The sequence below is a fragment of a genome, unplaced genomic scaffold (assembly GCF_019419815.1).
Source record: "Pyrus x bretschneideri cultivar Hongxiangsu unplaced genomic scaffold, Pyrus_bretschneideri_v1 Contig6, whole genome shotgun sequence".
Classification (NCBI taxonomy): domain Eukaryota; kingdom Viridiplantae; phylum Streptophyta; class Magnoliopsida; order Rosales; family Rosaceae; genus Pyrus; species Pyrus x bretschneideri.
In genome coordinates this window covers 7,229,932-7,251,929 of record NW_025999798.1, presented here as the reverse complement: position 1 = coordinate 7,251,929, position 21,998 = coordinate 7,229,932, and the positions used below count along the sequence as shown (strand labels likewise).

The 21,998-nt window shown below is 36.8% G+C and overlaps 2 protein-coding genes across 2 annotated transcripts; both read right to left on the bottom strand.

Annotated features, from left to right (window-relative positions):
* Positions 1 to 3,467: 3,467 nt before the first annotated feature.
* On the bottom strand, positions 3,468 to 7,850 carry LOC103940498 (acetate--CoA ligase CCL3-like). Its single transcript, XM_009350611.3, has 3 exons — positions 7,519 to 7,850; positions 5,188 to 5,778; positions 3,468 to 4,605 (listed from the first exon to the last, which is right to left on the bottom strand). The coding sequence occupies exons 1-3, from the start codon at positions 7,732 to 7,734 to the stop codon at positions 3,709 to 3,711; spliced, it is 1,704 nt and encodes a 567-aa protein (XP_009348886.1). The 5' UTR covers positions 7,735 to 7,850; the 3' UTR covers positions 3,468 to 3,708.
* An 11,394-nt stretch (positions 7,851 to 19,244) lies between these two features.
* On the bottom strand, positions 19,245 to 21,743 carry LOC103959326 (chitinase-like protein 2). Its single transcript, XM_009371678.3, has 3 exons — positions 21,296 to 21,743; positions 20,438 to 20,597; positions 19,245 to 19,890 (listed from the first exon to the last, which is right to left on the bottom strand). The coding sequence occupies exons 1-3, from the start codon at positions 21,684 to 21,686 to the stop codon at positions 19,479 to 19,481; spliced, it is 963 nt and encodes a 320-aa protein (XP_009369953.2). The 5' UTR covers positions 21,687 to 21,743; the 3' UTR covers positions 19,245 to 19,478.
* Positions 21,744 to 21,998: the final 255 nt, after the last annotated feature.

The window sequence follows — 21,998 nt, the reverse complement described above, 5'->3', positions numbered from 1 at the left end:
TGAGAAAGAATAATCATCCGTTGGAGATCTGACCAGAATAAGAGGCCCTATAAAAAGACCTAACTTGATAACGAAGGATGCGTATGATAACGAAGGATGCGTATGGGGGCCGCCTTAGCCCTCCCTATCTTTGGGTTTTTGCCTAACAGAGACCCCCTAACAAAAAGAAATTATAATACTTCAGTAGGGCAAATGGGTGCTTCTTTGACACCACATCCTCTCACAAACGTTGGACTTTTATGGCGCGAATACACTGTTAATGTAATGTTTTTTTAGAAATAATATCATAATTAGATAAGTTTCTTTTCACATGACGTTGTATTATTGACACAAGACATCACAGTGACAATATACTTATGTTATGTAAGTTGTTTTCTCCATAAATACATACAAATTCTCTGTGCTTTTTTATTAATATGTTCCCACTTGTGTCAGCATGAGAACGTCTTATTAGCTTGTCCCACACGCCCAACCACGTGACACACTTCCATTGTCACCATGCATGGAGGAAACCATCATCTTTTGTGGATGCATGGATAACAAATTGAGCTGATTTAAACTACAAAAACAGGAGCATGGGTGCGGATAGTGATTGACCATTACATTCCTATCCTTGAGAACCTATCAATCAGTGCAAAAAGATAGCTTTTACAACGAGCCTCATATGAATGAATCTGAAATGCTTCTCCTCTCCGGCTCATCTTTTTTTGGTTGCTTAGTGGTTTGGAGAACTCTTAACGGTTTAGTCATTGTCAAATTTTTACAAACTTTCATAAATGCACGTCTACCTGTAAACCGTCATGCGCCGCAAGATCAAAAGCCTTAGTTGTTGGAAGTTGGTTTGCCTTTGTAAGTTACAACTTTTGTAAGTTGTAGTGAAAGGGATTTCTCCCATCATTCAGAAATGAATGCCTGTAGCTCATTCCCACATTATTCTGAGCATATCACAGAAAAACTTGGACTATTGGCTACAAAATTGGCGAAAGACTACCACAGTTACATCATGACGTTATATTATTAATAAGAAATATCAAACTGAAGATGTGATAAACTTTTCAGGTCCATGCACGGTTCACTATCAACACCATCAATTTTATCCTCACTTGACCCTTCACTAGGTGTGGGTTTTATTATAAAAGACCTCGGTGGTATTAGGAGTGGAATTTCCTATATGTTAATTGTGTATGTTTTTGTAATATGTCTGATATGAGATCCTATTATCCAACACGCTCCTTCACGAGTGGCCCCACACAGGGTCACAAGGAAAAACCAATTCTCATGTCAAAAACTGGTCAAGTCATTATACCGAAGCTAGCACCAATCAAATAGAAAGCCTGATCGGTCGATATTCAGTCACTAGAGCCAACACCAATCTTTTCGAAGGCCTAGTCAGTATTCAATCATTGGAGCCAACACTAATATTTGAGCCTAATCATTCAATCAATACCCTTAAGTTGGAGCTAGTGCAAATTTTTGAAAGCCGAACTTAAGGAAGCTTATTCGAGCCCAATAACTAGGGCCTAGGAAGTGTCGAGATAATAGCTTACTCTGATACCAACTTAGAATTTATGAATACTTCAATATTTATAAATATATATACTTGTACAACCCTAATCTAGGAATCCCATAAAGGGTAGGAATTCTAATACAATCGATATACAATAAAACATTCCTATTCTAAAAAGATGTACTCGTGTCATGGAACATGAATTGATTTTGGTCAAATTAAAACATATGTTTGAGTTGTGATTAGTGGTGAGAACGGTTTGGTGCTGTTGGTTATGGGATAAAACTAAAACCGAAATCGAAATTTATTGTGGTTCGGTACAGTTTGGTTTAACAATGGGAACAGCAGTGAAACCGAACCATTCGGTTTTGGCTCAGTTTCAAATGGTTTTGGCCAAACTTAGAGTCCTGTTAAAAAGTTTGGTTTATTTTATAGGCCTGTTTCGGTTTGGGGTAGTTTTTCAAGTTTGTTTTGGCTTCCAAATTGGAGAGAAAAACAACCTCCAGTAAGCAAAACCAAAATTGATAACCACCATGCCAAAATTCAAGGAAATCCCTTTTGAATTTTCTTCAAAATCAAAAGGGAAAAACAAATCCCGCAAACCAATAACCTATGCTAAAATTCAAGTATCTAAATCCAAATCCACCTATGTACTCCTCCAAATAACCAATTACATCACAACATCTAATTTGCTAATTAAATTAATTAATTATATATATGTATATATGTGGTTCGATTCCATATATTATAAACCCAAACCAAACCTTTTTTCAAATTTCAGTTTGCCACAAAAACCGAACCGTTCGATGCGTTCTGGTTTGGTCTATGTTTCATTTTCAGTCCCAAGTGCCCACCACTAGTTGTGCAAGTGAATGATTCCTAGTTGTTAATGAGATACGATTCCATATAGAGTAAAACATCTTTAAAGTAAAACTCTATAATTGAACAACCTCCTTAAAGTCATAAAAAATTTCTATTCCAACTTGGGACCAGTTATGCATTGGAATAAACTTCATAATACGTTTCATAAGAAAATACGCCTACACATAGTTATAATTGTTTATAAGTACCAAAATATGAAGAAATAAAATATTTACCGCCCAAGAAATCCTATTTAAAAAATCCAACATTGATTAAGGATAAATATGTCAATAAATAATATCTTTTATCTACACCTAAGTAATAATCGCGGAACATCCTTAAAGTTATAAAATTGGTTTTGTTCCAATTGTATAACTTTAGAGAGATTTAACAATTGAAAGTCACATACTTCCAAGTGACCAAAAACCCTTATAATTTCTCAATTGATGCAGAGGTGAATAAATAGATTTGGAGCGGGACCCCCAAATAGATGGACTTAGTTACATCCTCGAGATATTAACGTGACATCGGACCATAATACGATGTAACATGTTTAAAGTTTTCTATATGGTAGTAGTCTTGAACAGCTTAGCGTCTTCGTTTCATGCAAGTCTTCACATTATACACACTTTACTAGGGCTTGTACCCTTACCTCTAGATTTCTTTAATTTTCTTTTTATATATTTAAGCAATTATGTTTTTTTATTTATTTGCTAAAGGGCAGCGGAGAAGAAGTTAGATTCGAACTTGAATCTTGAAAACACAGTGATATAGCTAACTTGGTTGCTTTAATAAGCAATTGTCATTAGTATGTCTCAATGGCTGGGATCAAACCTAATAATGGACCTTAAAAGGAATTGACCTAACAATTATCACATCATTTAGTTCTGAGACCGGCACGTCTGAAATGCTTTGGGTTAACCTTTTTGTCTATCATATCCCCCGACAAAGAGGATAAAGTTACCAATACTAAACTGGATAATTTACCAAATCGTCACATATATCCTCCTGTTTACATTTGAAAAATGGTATTAACCTAAGACTAGGTCAATATAGGTGATTACCTCAGTTACGGCAACAACAAATCAAACACCCTGAGTAAAGCTTTGAGAGAATCTCAATATATTTTTCATAGTTCTGTAATCTATATAAGAGAACTTAGGTCACACATTAAATCCCGAGAAGGCGAATGAATGTTCGACCTGCGCTCTTCTCGTCACTTAATCTTACACCCGCTTTTTACCAAAAGAAAAATGACAGAAGAGCAAGATAACCTAGCTTGGCATTGCATATGACTCAAGCTGTTATTAGCCTTGTATACAATGGCGAATACGATGCAGTTATAACTTACTCAAAGAGACAGATCCCAGCTCTTTGGCCTTGGCCCTCAGCAAATGCTTCTGTATCTTCCCGGTAGCGGTCTTTGGCAACGGTCCAAATACCACGGATCTCGGAACAAAATATGCAGGCAGCTTGGACCGGCAGAACTTCATTATATCTTCTGCCAGATGCTTCTCATCAGAATTGTCGACACCCGGCTTCAATGTCACAAAAGCACAAGGAGTTTCACCCCACTTCTCATGTGGCCTTGCAACCACTGATACCTCGAATATGGCTGGGTGTTGATATAAAGTGTTCTCGACCTCCACACTACTGATGTTCTCACCACCAGAGATGATAATATCCTTTGATCTGTCTTTGATTTCGATATAGCCATCTGGATGCTTCACTGCAAGATCCCCAGAATGAAACCACCCATTGGCAAAAACTTCCTCATTCACCTTTGGGTTCTTTAAATACCCCTTCATTACAAGATTGCCCCGCATCATTATCTCTCCCATGGTAGCTCCATCTGCGGGAACAGGTTGCATAGTCTCAGGGTTGAAAACATCTACCCCCTCCAAGCCAATGTACCGAACACCTTGGCGTGCATTAAGTCGCGCTTGTTTTACAGGGGGGAGTGAGTCCCACTCAGGCTTCCAGGCACATACTGTGGCGGGGCCATAAGTTTCTGACAGGCCATAAGTGTGCGTGACTCGGAAGCCCTTTTGGGACATTGCAAAGAGAATAGAAGGTGGAGGAGCAGCACCAGCTGTCATCACCTGTACAACATGAGGGAGAGGAAGGATAATCTCCTCCGGGGAAGCATTGACCAAAGTGTTGAGTACCACGGGTGCAGCACAAAAGTGAGTCACGCCATGCTCAGCTATCGCTGAATAGACTGCCTTTGCTGTAACCTATGAAAATCAACAAAGGGCAGTGTGGGCATGGACATCTAAGCGAATCAACCAGGGAAAACTAAATGAAAAGATAACAAATATCTGAACTGTATACTAAAATAATTAACCTCCAAATAAATCCAACATCAACTTAAAGAGAAATTTTAGAATTTGAGAAAGAAAATGTGAGGCTCAGTTTGAAGCCTAAGAGGGGTGCAACCAAACATAAAATGTTGGCTGAACATTGTAGATCAACGGCGCATGTAAAAGTTGACACTACTTTAACTGCAGCTTGTTGCCAAACTGCAGAAAGTACATACGAGCTCCACAGAGCATGTTGTATTGGGGTCTTAATATTTACTTGGGGAATCAGGGTCACTATGGTACTTGGGGCCAACAAGTTCGTACTGTGCCATTCAGTGCACGAGGATTCAACAGTCTCATGCATATGATGGCCTTCTATATTCTAAAGATGCGGTAATGACTACATAGAATGCAATATAAGCTTTAACACTGAAAAATTCACGGGAGAATAACAAAACTAGTTAATATGCTGAACTAAATGTACAGCTTTTGTAACTACATATATAAGAAATTTACCTGTCGAAGGCATATGTTTGTCCCACAAAGAGCTGCAAGTGACCAAGCGAAACACCAACCATTGCAATGGAACATGGGTAGAGTCCACAAATATACAGCTCCTTCAGTCATCCCCCATATAAGAGGACCACTCAAAGCCATCAGATAAGCCCCACGGTGATGCAAAACCACCCCCTTAGGGCTGGCTGTTGTGCCAGAAGTATAACCCAGAGCAATGCTCTGCCACTCATCCTCTGGTTGTTTCCAAGCAAACTCAGGGTCACCAGTTTCCAAGAATGTCTCATATTCAATGGCACCTCTTCTCATGGCACTTTTTAGTGCCGTAGGATCACAGCTTTCATCACCTATGACAATTAAGAGTGGAGGCTTGTAATGGCCTTCGCTTTTCTCTGACCAGATCTTCAAAGCTTCCTCTGCCAAGGGAAAAAATTCTTGATCCACCATCACAACTACAGACGATGAATGACCAAGAAGGAAAGCAATAGTCGCCGCATTTAGACGAACATTGACAGTGTTTAATACAGCTCCTGCCATTGGAACTCCAAAGTGAGCTTCAAAGAGGGCTGGCACATTTGGTGCTATTATCGATACCTGTTTCAATATAAGAAAAATGATGTGTCAATCAACAAGCTCCAACACACCACAAGAAGCATATAATAGAAGCTGATGGTGAGATCCCATGCAAGAGTATAATACAATACGTACGGTACCTAAAAAATTGATCTGAGATTTTAAAGAGGTGTGATTTATGGTTTCAGAGATTACAATGAATTCCTTTAAGAAATCCAAGTAGTACGATACGATGAAAAACAAAAATTTGGTAACCAAAGAAACAAAAGAACCATGCTTCCATGCTAGTCAAAAGTGAATAAGTCCATGAAAAGGATACCATTATGAATTTTCAAGCACAAAATATCTCTTGATAGAATATCAACAACTAAAAAGGAACTTCAAGAAGCCCCAATAACTAGCACGGGGCAGAGACCATAATTATCAGCCACAGAAGTGGGGTGATAAAAAGGCAAGACAACATATCAAAAAGGTCGTTATCTCAACAAAATATGATCATAAAACAGGAAGGAAAAGATTAAAAAGAAGAAATGATGGAGAAAGCTATTACACATCTGCATTTTAGAGGAGAAAGGAGATGTTACCAAAGCAATTCATTGCAAATGACCAGGGTCATGATGCTGTATTTCATATTATAGTTCTTCGCATGCATCTGGAGTAGAAATAGGTATTTTTTTCTACAGGATCACAGGTAAGTTATTGGATCTTCGAATTGTCCAATTGAAGTTAAAGACGGACAATACTAGTTTTTCTTTGTTCTCGAACTGGATTCCATATCGACATGGGAGATTATTTTTTCCCCTTTCTTTCTAAGGAAAACCAATGTTGTTCGGAAGGATCGTTTTTGGGTTGATAAAGTTATTTGAAGTTAGTTTAAAAATGGGCAGTCCGAGAAATGGACTCTACCATGGGAAAGACATACGGAAACCATTGCCACAAGTGTAGTTTCTTCTCAGCAACATTGAAAATTCAAGTATAAAACAAAGTTAAACCAATTGAATTCCATTAAATAAATACAACGACAAAAGGCAGAACGGACGGTCGGTACAAAACCAAAAGCAAGGGGATTATATAAATATGAGGTACACAGGGATAAATCCAAAGCAACACACAAAGATATTGAGCTTTTGAATGTGAAACATAACCAAAACAAGAAAGCATTCGTCAAGAGCAGCACTTATTTCATCCGAATGTGGGTACATAAGTACATATGATGGTTTAAGTGTGAAGATAAAAAGGTAACAAGCTAAATTCCAAACAATCTACTCTTTCAAATTGCTTTTCGAAGGCCTCAAAGTTCTTTCTAACGACCAAAAAAACACTTGTGACTATTTTTGGCAGAAAAACTTAAAAGTGTTTCTGAGTCGTAGAAACACCTGCTTAAAGCATGGACTTTTAACAAAATTCCGTCATGTTTATAAGAAAAGGACTTTTAGCATAAGCGCCTTTGAGGAGATATGCTTCCTACAAAAGGAGTCCCAATGGAGCCCAACACAGTACCATTTTTGGATAAATAAACCAAACAGAGACCTTAAATGCCTCATCAAATACACAATTTCCGACTGCAATTTCATTTCCATAAATACCAATTAAACAGGAGAAAGATAACGCTTTTCCATTTCCCATTTCCATAAATTCGACAAGAAAATTATAAAAATATAAAATTTATATTACAAAAATAAAATCTAAAATTTAAAAATTAAACAAATTTAGCACTCAGGTCAAATGGATGACAGAACTAATAATTAAGGTTTAAGTTACCGTGGTGCCGAGGCCGATGGAGCGCTTGGCGAGAGCGGAGGCCAAACGGCGGCACCGCTGGTAAGTCTGCTGCCACGTGTAGCGAATCGATCCGTGGATCACGGATGTTCTGGTGGGGTGCACCAGAGCTGCTCTATCCAGAAACCACAGCGGCGTTAATGCCGTGTAGTTGGCGTCGTTCTTCGGCAGATCGTCGATGTCTCGCCCCACCACCATCTCTGTTGCACCAGAACACCCCTCCTTCTCCCTGTTTCTCTCTCTCTATTTCTCTCCGACTCAGAGACTCAGAAGTTAAGAATTATGACTAAGAATCTGCCAGCCTGACATTGTTGACCTCCACCACCAGTGAAGTGACTTATATAGCCAGATTTTCGAGCCGCCTTTTTATTATTGTTGTTGTTGTTGGTTTTTTGTTTTTTGTTTTTTGTTTTTTTTTTTTTTGGTGGAACACGTAGGGTTATACTTTACACTCTTTCCCCTTGGGCATGCTTGGTCGTGCGTATACTTCTTCAAGCGATGGTCGTAGCATACATTTCCTGGAATACATGAGAATGGTCGTGCATGATTTTTTTTTTTTAAAGCTATGGTCGTACATATTATTTTGTTTAATACAAACGATCTAAAATACACAAAAAGAAAGAAGATAATTCAAACCCAAAACACAGTAAATCATACGTTGTCAATTTTATTTAGTTTTTGAAAAGAATGTCATCTTGATTTTTGAAGTGGGTTAATTATTTGTTTATTATTGTAACTCTTACGCCAACTCTTTTACATAACGCAAAATTTGTAAAATTATAAAATTATGTAAGATTTAGTGTTGAAACTACTCTATATGCAAGAATTGGGAAAAAAATCTTGGAATGTGTAGTTGTTTGGGCCCAAAATATTGGTGTAGGCCGAGTTAGGAGTTGTTCTCAGCCCGGCATTATGATTCTAGAATCATCGCGAATTGTAGATATTATGGGCCGTTCGGTTAGGATCGGCCGAGTCTTAGTATGAGACAGATTGATGGGAAAGTTGAATCCTAGCATAACAAGGAGTCTCAATGGGATGAGGATGCTAAGATTTGAGAAGTGAATGTGGCCAGATAAAGAGTTTGGTTCAAAGTCCTAATGGAGGTAGGATTGGCCAAGACTTGGTTAGATTAGGATAAAGAATCCCAATCCGAGTATAGCTCTAGTTGGGTGGGCCATGACGAGATTGGCTGCTATAAATAAGAAGGGGGTGCATCATTCTAACCTTCTAAGTCAACACACAAACTGCCATGCGCAAACTCTCGCTCAACACAAAACCTCTCAACAACCTTGAGATTTTTATTTTCCTTTTTTCGCCGACACATCTTCAATTTGGATAAACAGCACTGTGAAGGCAACCAGTGACATCTTCAGTTTGGATAATAGCACAGAGCTGTAGAATCAGCAGATCAAGGAGCACCTTCAGTTTGGATAAACAGCATTGCTTCTCGGCCGACTAATTGCCTATCCAAGTCTCGGTCGAAAAAGATTTTCGAATCCTTATTGGCAAAGGTCATCTCATTAGCCTTCTCGGTGAAGTGAAGCGTTACAGGTTACTACATTCGGCACATTGAAAGCCGAATTGATATTGAGCTTCGCAAAACTAGCAGCCTTGTCTTCAACCTCTAGAACCCGAAGGCCGAGACGTGTTCCTTCCTCGACCGCAATCGCAAGATCAAGCATTCAGCAACACACCCAACACAACATCAACACATTGGCACACCCTGAACACAATTGAAGGACGTAGTTAGCTTATTAATTACTCGGTATGCGCGCCACGTAGGCTTGGTGGTTTTTAAGGTCAACAATAATAGTACTCATTGGTAAAAAAATTAACATAAAATCGTGGTTAAGGTTAATGTTACTGATTAATGTATAGGTAAATTTACTAAAGTATCGTACGTATACAAAAACTAATTAAAGACACTCTATTTCTCATTCAAATTTTGGTCATTATTATATGTGCAGAATTATATGTTTTCTTAACGTAACAAGAAGTGGAATTCTCTAAACATTGTTAGGAAGAAAATATCAGTATTCCGATACATAGCTAGTATAAATACAGCTAATAACTCTACTCACGTGCAACAACAAAATTAATATATAAAAATGTGTTGTAAATTTTTATTTTAAGTATGATTGTGTAAATTATAAATTAAATTTGATTTTAGTTATTGATTTCAATTAGAACTTGTATTCTTAAGAAGAGAATTAAAAATTGTCTTCCTCAAAGGACAATGATATCTTCACTCTGTTTCTGTCTCTCTCTCTATTTCTATCAGATACTCGGAAGTTCAGAATTACGACAAAGAAGCTGACAGCCTGATATTGTTGGCCTCCACACCACCAGTGAAGTGACTTGTATATCCAGATTTTCCAGCCACTTTTTTATTGTTTTATTATTATCAGTTTTTTTTTTTTTTTGGTGTGGAACACGTAGGGTTATAGTTTATACCTTTTCCATTTGGGCATGCTTGGTCGTGCCGTGCGTACACGTAGGGTTCAAGCGATGGTCGTATCGTGCATTTCCTGGAATACATGAGAATGTTCATGCTTTTTTTTTTTTTTTTTTTTTTTTTGAAGCTGTGGTCGTACATATTATTTTGTTTAATACAAACGATCTAAAGTACACAAAAAGAAAAAAAGATAATTCAAACTTAAAACGCAAAAGATTACACGTCATCAATTTTATTTAATTTTTGAAAAGAATGTCATCTTGATTTTTGAAGTGGTTTAATTATTTGTTTATTATTGTAACTGTTATGCCAACTCTTTTACAGAACGCAAAATTTCTGAAATTATAAAATTATGCAAAACTTTGTATTGAAGCTACTCTATATCCAAGAGTTGGGAAAAAAAATTCTTGGAATGTGTTGTAGTACTCATCAGTAAAAAAAATTAATATGAAATCGTTATTAAGGTTAATGTTACTGATTAATGTATAGATAAATTTACTAAAGTATCGTACATATGCAAAAACTAATTTGAGACACTCTATTTCTCGTTCAAACTTTGGACATTATCATATATGAAGAATTGTATGTTTTCTTAACGTAACAATAAGTGGAATGTTCTAAACATTGCTAAAGAGAAAAAAATCATTATTCCAATACGTATATAAATACAGCTAAGTAATTCTACTTACCTGCAACAACAATACTAATATTATTAGCTTTCATGCACACACTCACGCATGTGCAGGAGGTATTTTTTGAATCACGACGTGCTACACGCGACTTATACGTTTTAAATGTACTTATATGCCTAAATTGATAAAAAGAAAGACAAATATTTGAAGTAAATGAATAATCTTAGATAATGCTAGAAGAAACCCCTCATAAACCAATCAAAACAATTGAATTCACAAAATAAAATCGGTCTCTATTGAATTTACATTAAGAATAGAGAAAATAATATTTAATAAGCAATTGATTGAATCACATTATTGCTAGTCCATTATAAGGCTAAGCCCATTCCCTCCCCCTTAGTGTAGATAATATCATTTGTTTAAAAAAAAAAAATCATTTGACAACTAATTTAATCACATTATTATGCGGGTGCAAATGACTTTTTCTATAACCGGCATTACACGTCTCTTAAGATATTTTGAACATGTTTAAAAATAAAGAAAATAACATTTAATAAACAATTTATTGAATCACATTATTGCTAGCCTATTGTGAGGTACTACGCACCTCTTAAGATGTTTTAAACACAATGTTCATGATTTTTCTTATTTTTTTATTATATTTTTCTTTTCCCTTCACGTGGGCACCATCAACTTTCACTCATCCTTCCATTTTTTTTTATTCTTTTCTCTCTTCCTACTTATATTTATATTATATTTTATGATGACTAAATTACCAAATTACCTCTGCATTATTTGATATATTAGGCAGCTTTTGGATTTTTTTGGTTAAGGGGCAATTTTGTCCTAATATTTTTGTCAAAGTCATGACACCAAAACTGGCCTCCAGCTTTATATATAACTAGCCTTGATGCACGCGCTCACGTGTGTGTAAAAGACATTTTTTGAATCACGGCGTGCTACGCTTGACTTACACGTTTTAAATGTATTTATATGTGTAAATTGACAAAAGGAAAGTCAAATATTTGAAGTAAATGAATAATCTTAGATCACACTAGAAGAAACCCCTTATAAACTAATTAAAGCAGCTGAATTCATATAATACAATCAGTCTCTATAGAATTTACATTAAGAATAGAGAAATAATATTTAATAAACAATTGATTGAATCATGTTATTTGTAACGACCCGTCCCTAAAAATTATGTTTTTTTTATAATGTTTAAATGTGAATTTACGGATATGACCTTTGAGGCAAAGACGTTGACTTTTGTTGACTATCTTGTCACATCATGTAAGGTTCATTTTCTTGGTGTATCCTCGTAGTACTCGTCGCTACGGACACGTGGGCATAAACGGAACGCAATTTGGAATTATAATGAAGGAGATATTAACGTTTAAAGTCAGGGGTATTTTAGTAAATTAATTATTTCTAGAAAGCTTCAGATTTTTTTTAGTTTAATCTGGAAAGCCATATGTGTGGCCCAGATTTAAAGACAGAAATGATAGGCAGTGGAGATGGAGTATAAAGAAGAGAAAGGAAGGAAGAACTGGACTAATCAGAAAATGAGAGATGAGAGGGTGACCAATCAGAGAAGAAAGAAAGAAGGGGAAATGAGGGAGGTGGAGAGCACCCAACCAATTGGACCCATACAGCCATAACAACCCGGTTTCGAACCGGTGGAATTTTCCAGAAATACTCATCCAATTTTCAAGCAATTTTCACCCATTCACAACCATCAAACCTCATCACCACAACCCCAACATCCATTTCTAGCTAGAATCGACACAGATTGGTTAAGATTCACGAAGAAATACTCGTGGGTGCCGCGGAAGCCATTGCCTGAGATCCACCAATCTTGAAACGTTTTCCTTCAATTACCACCACCAAAATACTTCACAAGAGGTAAGGATCAAAGCCCAATCAGTGGTTGGAGCGTCGGAGTTGATTTGAGGATGAATCAAGAACACCCAAATTCTAGGGTTCCAACGAGTTTTAGAGAAATTGAGGCTTTTCCTAGCCAAATTGGCCTTAGTCACGGGTATGAAAGTTGCTCCACTCACTGAGATCTTCATTTTTGTGAACTTTGAGAATTTTTAGAAATAGTTGAATTTTTCGACAAGTCGATGCGGCCAACCACCACTAGTGGTGGTGCGTGCGGCGGCACGTGGCTAGATTAGATGCCTTGAGTTTAGTTCTGATAATTGTATAACATAGGTTGATCGTTAGAACCTAAATTCTGTATGATACGTTAATAGGTCATTATATGAATCGACAATCCAACCATTGGACCGTCACCCATCTTTAATACATTATAGTACGTAATATTAGAGGACCATAGGAACTTACGGATTGGGAATCCGAGGTAGGAATCTTCCCGAATTGGATTTGTAAGTTCGTAAAATAAAATGTTAACCGTCACTTGGTTTTAGCAATTAGCAAAGATCTAACCGTTGGATCGTAATGAAACTTTAGGATGTTGTTCTAGAAGCATAATGTGGACCTTTGGAAGTAATGGATCTGAAATCCGTGATGCGGACCTTCCGGATCGATTTACGAAGGGATGTGTTTTATGTAAATTATGTATTTTATCGATAAGAATTCTGAGATGTAGTTTGATCATTGTTCTAGGCGTCGATCGTTCGAGACATCTCAATATTCATGCTAGGGAATGTAGCGCGGACCTTCGGTGAGTGGGCTTTTGGTTTTCTATATATATATATATATATATATATATATATATATATATATAACTTTCACATAAACTGTTTTAAATGGAATTTCGTTTAAAATGCCATGTCATATTTGCTTTACGTTTTAGCATATGCATTAGTATAGCTTTGCATAATATTACATGATGCTACGAAGGCCCAAGTTCAGGTGAGTACATATTGATGGTATGGTTGCATGGTAGTTGGTTATGAGTTGATGCACGTAGAGCTCATTGTCCTACACCCCAATGTTAGTGCTCCATTCGAGGCCAGGGCCTAGCCTTCATGTGATCGTTCACCTTCCGCACCGCATGCTCACCTTGGATCCAAGGCAGATGTCAACCTGTTATACAGACCACATTAGGTCGTTCCGACTCGTAGGTGACCTATGATTTGTCGCACAGCCTTCGTGATCGTAGCACTTGAGCGTACTTATTTACACCCAGTCTGTCGTACAAACCACATTAGGTGGTTCCAACTCATGTGCAAGTTTAAAGCCGTACAGGTCACATTAGGTGACTTTGGCTGGATTGATGAGCAATAGGTTCAACCATACAGGTCACATTAGTTGACTCTGGCTGGCATATCATTTTTACATTGATTTATATCACCTGACTTACATATTTACCGCTAAGATACTTGACATACCATATACTTTGATTTACACTGTTTTTTTAACAAGATTTTTAAATATGTATGTATTGCTATTTTCTGGGAAAATTATACTGGTTTTACGGTGAGGGGTTAATATGTTTAGAAAGAGAAATGTGTTTTCAAAAGCTTTGTTTTTGCTCACTCACGTTTTCTGTTTTTGCGCCTCTCCAGGTTTTAGCTGCTAAAAGTTCGTATCGACGAGGATTCTTTACGAATCTCAGTATAGGTGGCTACCTCTGAGGGTATGATCTTTACCCAAACTACTGTACTTTACTTATGCTCTGACGTCGCGTGTGAAATGGGTTCATTCCCGCTCATAGTGCATTCTTGTCTTTAGATATTATTAGGTTTAAATTTATTCACATTTTCCACATCACTATACGTTATGACTTCGTCACCTTCCAGGTGTTGGCCAATACAGCTCGATTCGGAGTCCTAGTGGATATTCCAGGTTAGGGTGTGTCATTATTGCTAGCCCATTGTGAGGCTAAGCCCCCCATCTCCCCTTTAGTGTAGATAATATCATTTGTTAAAATAAAAAATAATCATTTGACAACTAATTTAATCACATTATTATCCGCGTGCGAAAGACCTTTTTTATAACAAGCATTACACGCCTCTTAAGATGTTTTGAACATGTTTAAAAATAGAGAAAAAATAGAGAAAATAATATTTAATAAACAACTGATTGAATCACATTATTGCTAACCCATTGTGAGGCTAAACCCTTATCTCCCTTAGTGTAAATAATATCGTTTGTTAAAAAATAAAAAAAATCATTTGACAACTAATTTAATCACATTACTAGAAAGACCTTTTTTATAACCGGCATTACACGTCTCTTAAGATGTTTTGAACGTGTTTTAAAATAGAAAAATTGAATCACATTATTGCTAGCCTATTATGAGGTACTAATTAAAAACCAAGAAAAAAAGCACAAAAAAACTAATTAAAATGACAAAGGCATTTTTTGAATCAATGCGTGCTGCGAGCGACTTATACGTTTTAGATGTATTTATATGCATAAATGAACAAAAGGAAAGTTAAATATTTGAAGTAAAAGAATAATCTTAGATCATGCTAGAAGAAACCACTCATAAACTAATTAAAGCAGCTGAATTCACATAATAAAATCCGTCACTATAGAATTTACATTAGGAATAGAGAAAATAATATTTAATAAACAATTGATTGAATCACATTATTGCTAGCCCATTATGAGGCTAAGCGGACCCCCTCCCTCCCTTAGTGTAGATAATATCATTTGTTTAAAAATAAAAAAAAACAATCATTTGACAACTAATTTAGTCACATTATTATCCGCGTGCGAAAGACCTTTTTTTATAACCGGCATTACATGACTCTTAAGATGTTTGGAACATGTTTAAAAATAAAGAAAATAATATTTAATAAACAATTGATTGAATCACATTATTGCTAGGAGGCTAAGCTTACTCTCCCCCCTTAGTGTTGATAATATCATTTGTTAAAAAAAAAAAATCATTTGACAAATAATTTAATGTAATTTAATCACATTATTATCCGAGTGCGAAAGACCTTTTTTATAATCGGCATTACATGCATCTTAAGATGTTTTGAACGTGTTTAAAAATAGAAAACATAATATTTAATAAACAACTGATTAAATCACATTATTGTTAACTCATTGTGAGGCTAAACCGACCTCCTCCCCCTTGGTGTAGATAATATCGTTTGTTAAAAAAAAAAAAAATCATTTGACAACTAATTTAATCATATGTATTATCCGCGTGCAAATGACATTTTTTATAACCGGCATTACACGCCTTTTAAGATGTTTTGAACGTGTTTAAAAATAGAAAAATTGAATCACATTATTACTAGACTATTGTGAGGTGCTAATTTAAAAAAAACAAAGAAAAACCAAACCACAAAAAAATTAATTATTAAAAAAATATAGTTAAATGACGAAAATGCCCTTGTCCTATTTGATGCATTATTTTGGAATGCCTTTGATTTTTTTTTGTCTTGGGGCATTTTTGTCCAACTATTTTTGTTGAAACTTGGTGACACCAAAATCATTATTCACCTTTTTCCATTGATTTTATATATAGATAGATAAGAATGCAAATTTTCAATAACTGGTTATTAGTCTAGTTGCACTTCTCTTCCAAATATTGAGATCATGCCATCCTGGCATCATTTTATTAGTCCAGGTGTCTTTAATGGTATTGGTTAGTCACTAAGTTGAGAATGAGTTTAAAAGTCAGAGTTTCGTTTATTTGTGTTAAGTGAAAAAAATTGATCCGTCTTCACTCACAAATATGGGCCCCATCTAATACCATGTTTTAAGAGAAAATGAAATCATTGACATATCACAGTGGTGGAAAGGTATTGAGTTCTGGCATGATAGCATAAGTTCAAACTTCATCGGTGGCTAATTTAACTAAATCTATCGTTTGACCAAAAAAAAAAAATCATTGACATATCCTAATTGTGAAGATAAATGTGAGATATGAGTGTCGGTGATATGTAATGCTTGCATATAAAAATCGAATTCAAGACCTTTAACTTGAAATTAAGTATGAATATCTATAAACCTAATCCGTAATGTTATGCATGTTCAATCTAGTAGGATGCCACTTAGTACTATGGTTTAGTGGTATTCTTATTCACTTATAAGTGAGAGGTCTTAAGTTCGATTCTCGTCAAAGGCGAATTTGAACCGCATTGTTATGACTAGCCTAGTGTAAGGCTTAGCCTACTCACCCACCCCTTAATGTAGATAATATCCTTTGTTCAAAAAAAAAAAAATTGTAAAACAATGCACCTAAACCTAAATGCCTATTTTGATCAATGTTTTGTTCATTTAAATTCCAATGTGCAATCACTTAGTACTAAGGTCTAGTGGTATTCTTCTTCACTTATAAGTGAGAGGTCTTAGGTTCGATTCTTGCCAAAGGAGAATTTGTGTAACATCCCACATCGCCCAGGGAAGTGGATCTTGTAAGCCTTATATGTATACTCTCATATCTACCTAGCACGAGGCCTTTTGAAAGCTCACTGGCTTCAGAGTTCATCGAAACTTCGAAATTAAGCGAATTTGCATGAAAGTAATTCCAGGATGGGTGACCCACTGGGAAGTTCTCGTGTGAGTTCCCAGAAACAAAACCGTGAAGGCGTGGTTGGGGTTAAAAACAGACAATATCGTGTTACAGTAGAGTCGAGCTCGGGATGTGGTGGGAGCCCGAGCAGGGATGTGACATTTTGGTGACCCGCTGAGAAGTTCTCGTATGAGTTTCCAGAAACAAAACCGTGAGGGTATGGCCAGGGCCCAAAGCGGACAATATCATGCTACGGTGGAGTCGAGCCCTGGATGTGACAATTTGGTATCAGAGCCAATCCCTAGTCGGAAGTGTGCCGACGAGGACATCGGACCCCTAAGGGGGGTGGATTGTAACATCCCACATCGCCTAGATGAATGGATCATGTAAGCCTTATATGTATATTCTCATCTCTACCTAGCACAAGGTCTTTTGGGAGCTCACTGGCTTCAGAATTCATCAAAACTCCGAAGTTAAGCGAGTTCGCGTGAAAGCAATATTAGGATGGGTAACCCACTGGGAAGTTCTCGTGTGAGTTCCCAAAAACAAAATCGTGAGGGCGTGGTTAGGGCCCAAAGCGGACAATATCGTGCTACAGTGGAGTCGAGCCTGAGATATGGTAGGGGCCCGGGCCAAGATGTGACAATTTGGACCATATTATTGCTAGCTCATTGTGAGGCCAAGTCCACCTCTTCCCCATAATGTAGAAAATACCGTTTGTTAAAAAAACATAGTGTAGATAATATCATTTGTCAAAAAATAAAAATCCAAGGTGCAGAACAATCTTGTACAATTGAAAAACCAAATTTGTGTGATGAGAACTATTAAGTGTTAATTATATATATATATACACACAGATATATATACATGTACAAGGCTCTAACCAAAAATGGGATTGAAGAGTTTCGAGTATATTACATTTTTTGACCCAAAAAACTACAAAGCCTACGTGGTGCGTAGGCCGAGTAATTAATAAGCTAACTACGTCGTTCGGTTGTGTGCGGGGCGTGCCAACTCGTCGGCTGAGCTCGGCTAGGGAGTAGAATGTATTGATGTCGTGTTGGGCACGCTGCTAACTTCTTGATCTTGCGACTGCGGCCGAGGAAGGAACACATCTCGGCCTTCGGGTTTTAGAGCCTGAAGACAAGGTTGCTGGTTCTGCGAAGTTCAATATCAAATTCAGCTTTCAATGTGCCGAATGTAGTAACCTGTAACACCTCATTTCGCCGAGAATGCTATTGAGATAACCTCTTCCAATAAAGATTCGAAAATCCTTCACGACAAAGACTTAGATAGATAACCAATCAGCCTCGACACAGTGCTGTTTATCCAAACTGAAGGTGCTATAAGGTTGGCTGATTCTACGGCAATAGTGATGTTTATCCAAACTGAAAATATTTGCCGGTTGCCTTCACAATGTTGTTTATCCAAACTGAAAATGTGTTGGCTGAAAAAGGAAAATAAAAATCTCAAGGTTGTTGAGAGGTTTCATGTAGAACGAGAATTTGCGCAGGGCAGTTTGTGTGTTGAATTGAAGAGGGCTTTCAATGTTGCATGCAACTATGTATTTATAGTGGCTATCTTTTGCTTGACACGGCCTGATAACTTTGTAGAGTCCAACTACAACTCTAACTCGCGTAACATTCAAATTGATATGTGCAAATGCCAAGGCATTTTCAAACAAAATAAAGCCTATCTAGGCTTTATCACATCAGAAACCTAGCCCACCTGGCTTCTTATCTCATCAAAAACCTCCATTAGAAACCTTTAAACCCATTTAATAACTTCCATAACCATGCAAAAAGGACTAGCCTACCTAGGTTTCTTATCTCATCATTATCCAAGACCATCAAATCCTAGGTTTATCACATCATCATAATTCCATCACCTTTAAACCATCCATGCATGCATCCTGATCAAATGAATTTCAAGTTCATTTTTAGCTTCCAAGTGGCGTCAAACATTCCAAATCAATTCGAACTGTACTGCTTACTTGGGATATAATTTGCATCATATTTATCTGGTTTAAGAAGATGCAGATAATTCATATTAAAAGATAATTATTATGATAAAAATCATAATATTATCCTTTAACAATAACAAAATTATCTTCAATTTTCCATCCAACGGTTGGGAGCTATGCTCACTTAATGGCCTTGATTGCAAGAGTCGATGGTGTAAATTTGGGTCCAAACAATATTATCCAACAATAACACAGTTTCATACAATTCAAATTGCAAAGATGCAGGTAATATTCAGAACTTGTAAACCACAAATCACAAAATTTGCACCAAATAATAAAAGGCAGGGCTTACTGCAACATCACACAAAGATAAACTTGAAAAATATTGTCTTCATTTTGCTTCGTCTTCAATCCGTATGTATTGAAACAAATCGAATAAAAACCTTAAGAAGACGAAGAAGATGATGAAGGTTGAAAAGCCTTCTGCTCAGCGCAGCTGAGCACATCATGAGTGCCAGCCTCTTCACGGCCGACACCGATTTTGTCAACGTAATACAGGTAATGGGAGATGATATTGTTCATGGAGTCAACGTCACCTTGGCCACAGACTTGGTCTCCGTAGAGCACATTCATGGTGGTGCCAAAGCCAGGAACCCTTTTGGACAAAGTGTCGTTCTTGGTTGGCTTCCATTTGCCTACGAAGACGTCGTGGGCTGAAGGGATTTTCTTCTTCACTGGTGTCATCCACCTCCAGATTGCAGCCTGGAAGGCTAGGGTTGCATTTTGTTCTATGTATTCTGGATGGTTTAGTAAGTCCACCTTTAAGGCATCACCCGTTTCTCCATAGTTGTAGTTCCTAAGTTCAAAATCACCCAAAAGTAAATGAAAACTAAAAGAAATATTGAAACAAAATCATAAAGTAGAAAGTGATGCTGAATTGTTAAAATATTTGTTCGACACCCTTCCATTCCAATTTTTCAGTAAGAGAGTCTGTGTGATGACTATTTTAGTATTTTAAAGTATCAATAACAGTTCTGAATTTTGAAAATTAGAAAGTCGAGAATTGTTATTAACAATATACTTGAATCCCTTCCTCTAGAAATAGCATTCCAAACCTCTTGTCAATGCAAGTTTCACAATTACATGTATAGTAATTTTTCTTTATGTTTTTTATGAATAATTTATGTATTCTCAAACTGTGATTTGCAAGAATGAGAATGAAGAATGAATGATTCTACGAAAGAAGCTAACTCATATTTTTGTTATAAACACTCCATAGTAGTTGTCATACATTCCTTATTCTTTTCATTAGAAAAGAATATATGATGACTATTTTTTAGTGCTAATAACAGCTCAAAATTCTGGATATGAAAAAATCTGGGAATTAGGTGGATTGTTTATACCAATAGAGTGGCAAGGCACCACGGCCATGGTATGAAGCTCCAGGAGAGCAGGGATAAGTGTATTTGTAGTAGTCATCACAGTATAACTGGCTAGGGCTCATTTCCTTGTTGTAACATAGACCCCAAGCCGTTGGTCCTCCTGTAGCAACCCCATAGCCACCTGACAGTTGAAACAAATTATCATCACTTCATCTTTGTTTCGTTATATATAAGACTGCATAAAATCCTTGTAAATCTAAGCTTCAAAAGCACTTCAAGGAAAAGCATTTTGGAGTCATAAACTCCAGCAACAACACTCAACATTCCTAGATTTGTATAGTTTTTATCCTGCGTTGTGAGAAAGCTACTTAGGAACAAATTAAGGTGTCAATTCCGTTGTATAGAACCCCAAATTCCAAATTATTCAACTCTTCCTAATTACGATTATGGGGATTTTAAACAAAAATAATTTTACATAACCCTAATCAAATCCATTTCAAAGCAAGTACTAGTTGAATACTTGAATGACGAGAAAAGATTGTTTGGCACTGCACACCAATCTACAATACCTGAGATTGTTGATATTTGGTCAATATATTAATGTTATCATCTTATATCAAGTATTATAAATAAGTACTCGATAATGTACAAAATACTGTAGATTAGTACTCGGTATTAAATACAGTAGATTGTTGACATTTGATATCAAGTATTATAAATTAGTACTCGATCCACATATAGTATATTGGAATTTGGTACCAGATCATGTAGATTGGTGCCTGATGCCCTCCTTTAGTGGTATAGAGAAAAAGAGATCCTAAAGAAATTCCAACCAAATCAACCCAAAAAAACCCTAGAAAGAAAAATTTTATAACTCACATGAAGTTTTACTGCCAACATGGCCAAGAAAAGCAGTAACTTCCTTCATCCCCTGGAGCTTGCCACCTGTGGTACCAAATCCATGAGGCTGGTACTCAGCGGCCGCTGTGATGAAAGAGTGGTAGTCCCAGAACCCCACGGCGTGCGCCACGGGCGAGTTACGCTTGGAAAAAAGGTCCTCAAATTGATAAGCTTGGAAGTAGTCAGAAATTGTCTGGTTACAACAATAAACAGACCATCCCTTACACTCCCACCCTTTGTCACACACCTTCTTGCCCTTCACTATCTTCACCAACGGCTTCACCGCTGACTCCTCTTGACCATTCGCAACGTCAACCGCTAGCAGCGTTGCAGCTGCCATTGAGAAAAGCAGAAGCCATTTTTTCTCCATTTTCTTGCTTTGATTAATTTTGTGTGGTGGGATGATGAAGGGGGAAATGGAATGAAATTTTATATATGGAATTCAGAATATTAATGGTTGGGGGGAGTGAAGAGGAAAGAAAATGAGTGTGTAACAAATAAGGTTAGGGGGAGACTGTCAATGTGTAACGCTCACCCACCACCTTCTGTTTTTGCTTCAAAATAATTTCTTCTTTTGAGTGCAAGGGAAGCAAAAAGCAGTGAGCATTCGATCAGCTTTTGCTTGCCTTTTATGACCAGATGGCCTTTTGCTGTGTTTTCAAGAGTATAAAGTTTTGGAACT

Coding starts and splice junctions, on each gene's coding strand:
- LOC103940498 (XM_009350611.3), bottom strand. CDS start 7,734: ATGGTGGTGGGGCGAGACATCGACGATCTGCCGAAGAACGACGCCAAC. Junction 5,779..7,518: donor CCATCGGCCTCGGCACCACG/GTAACTTAAACC, acceptor ATATTGAAACAG/GTATCGATAATAGCACCAAA. Junction 4,606..5,187: donor CAAACATATGCCTTCGACAG/GTAAATTTCTTA, acceptor TGATTTTCATAG/GTTACAGCAAAGGCAGTCTA.
- LOC103959326 (XM_009371678.3), bottom strand. CDS start 21,686: ATGGAGAAAAAATGGCTTCTGCTTTTCTCAATGGCAGCTGCAACGCTG. Junction 20,598..21,295: donor TGTTGGCAGTAAAACTTCAT/GTGAGTTATAAA, acceptor TTCAACTGTCAG/GTGGCTATGGGGTTGCTACA. Junction 19,891..20,437: donor GGTGCCTTGCCACTCTATTG/GTATAAACAATC, acceptor TTTTGAACTTAG/GAACTACAACTATGGAGAAA.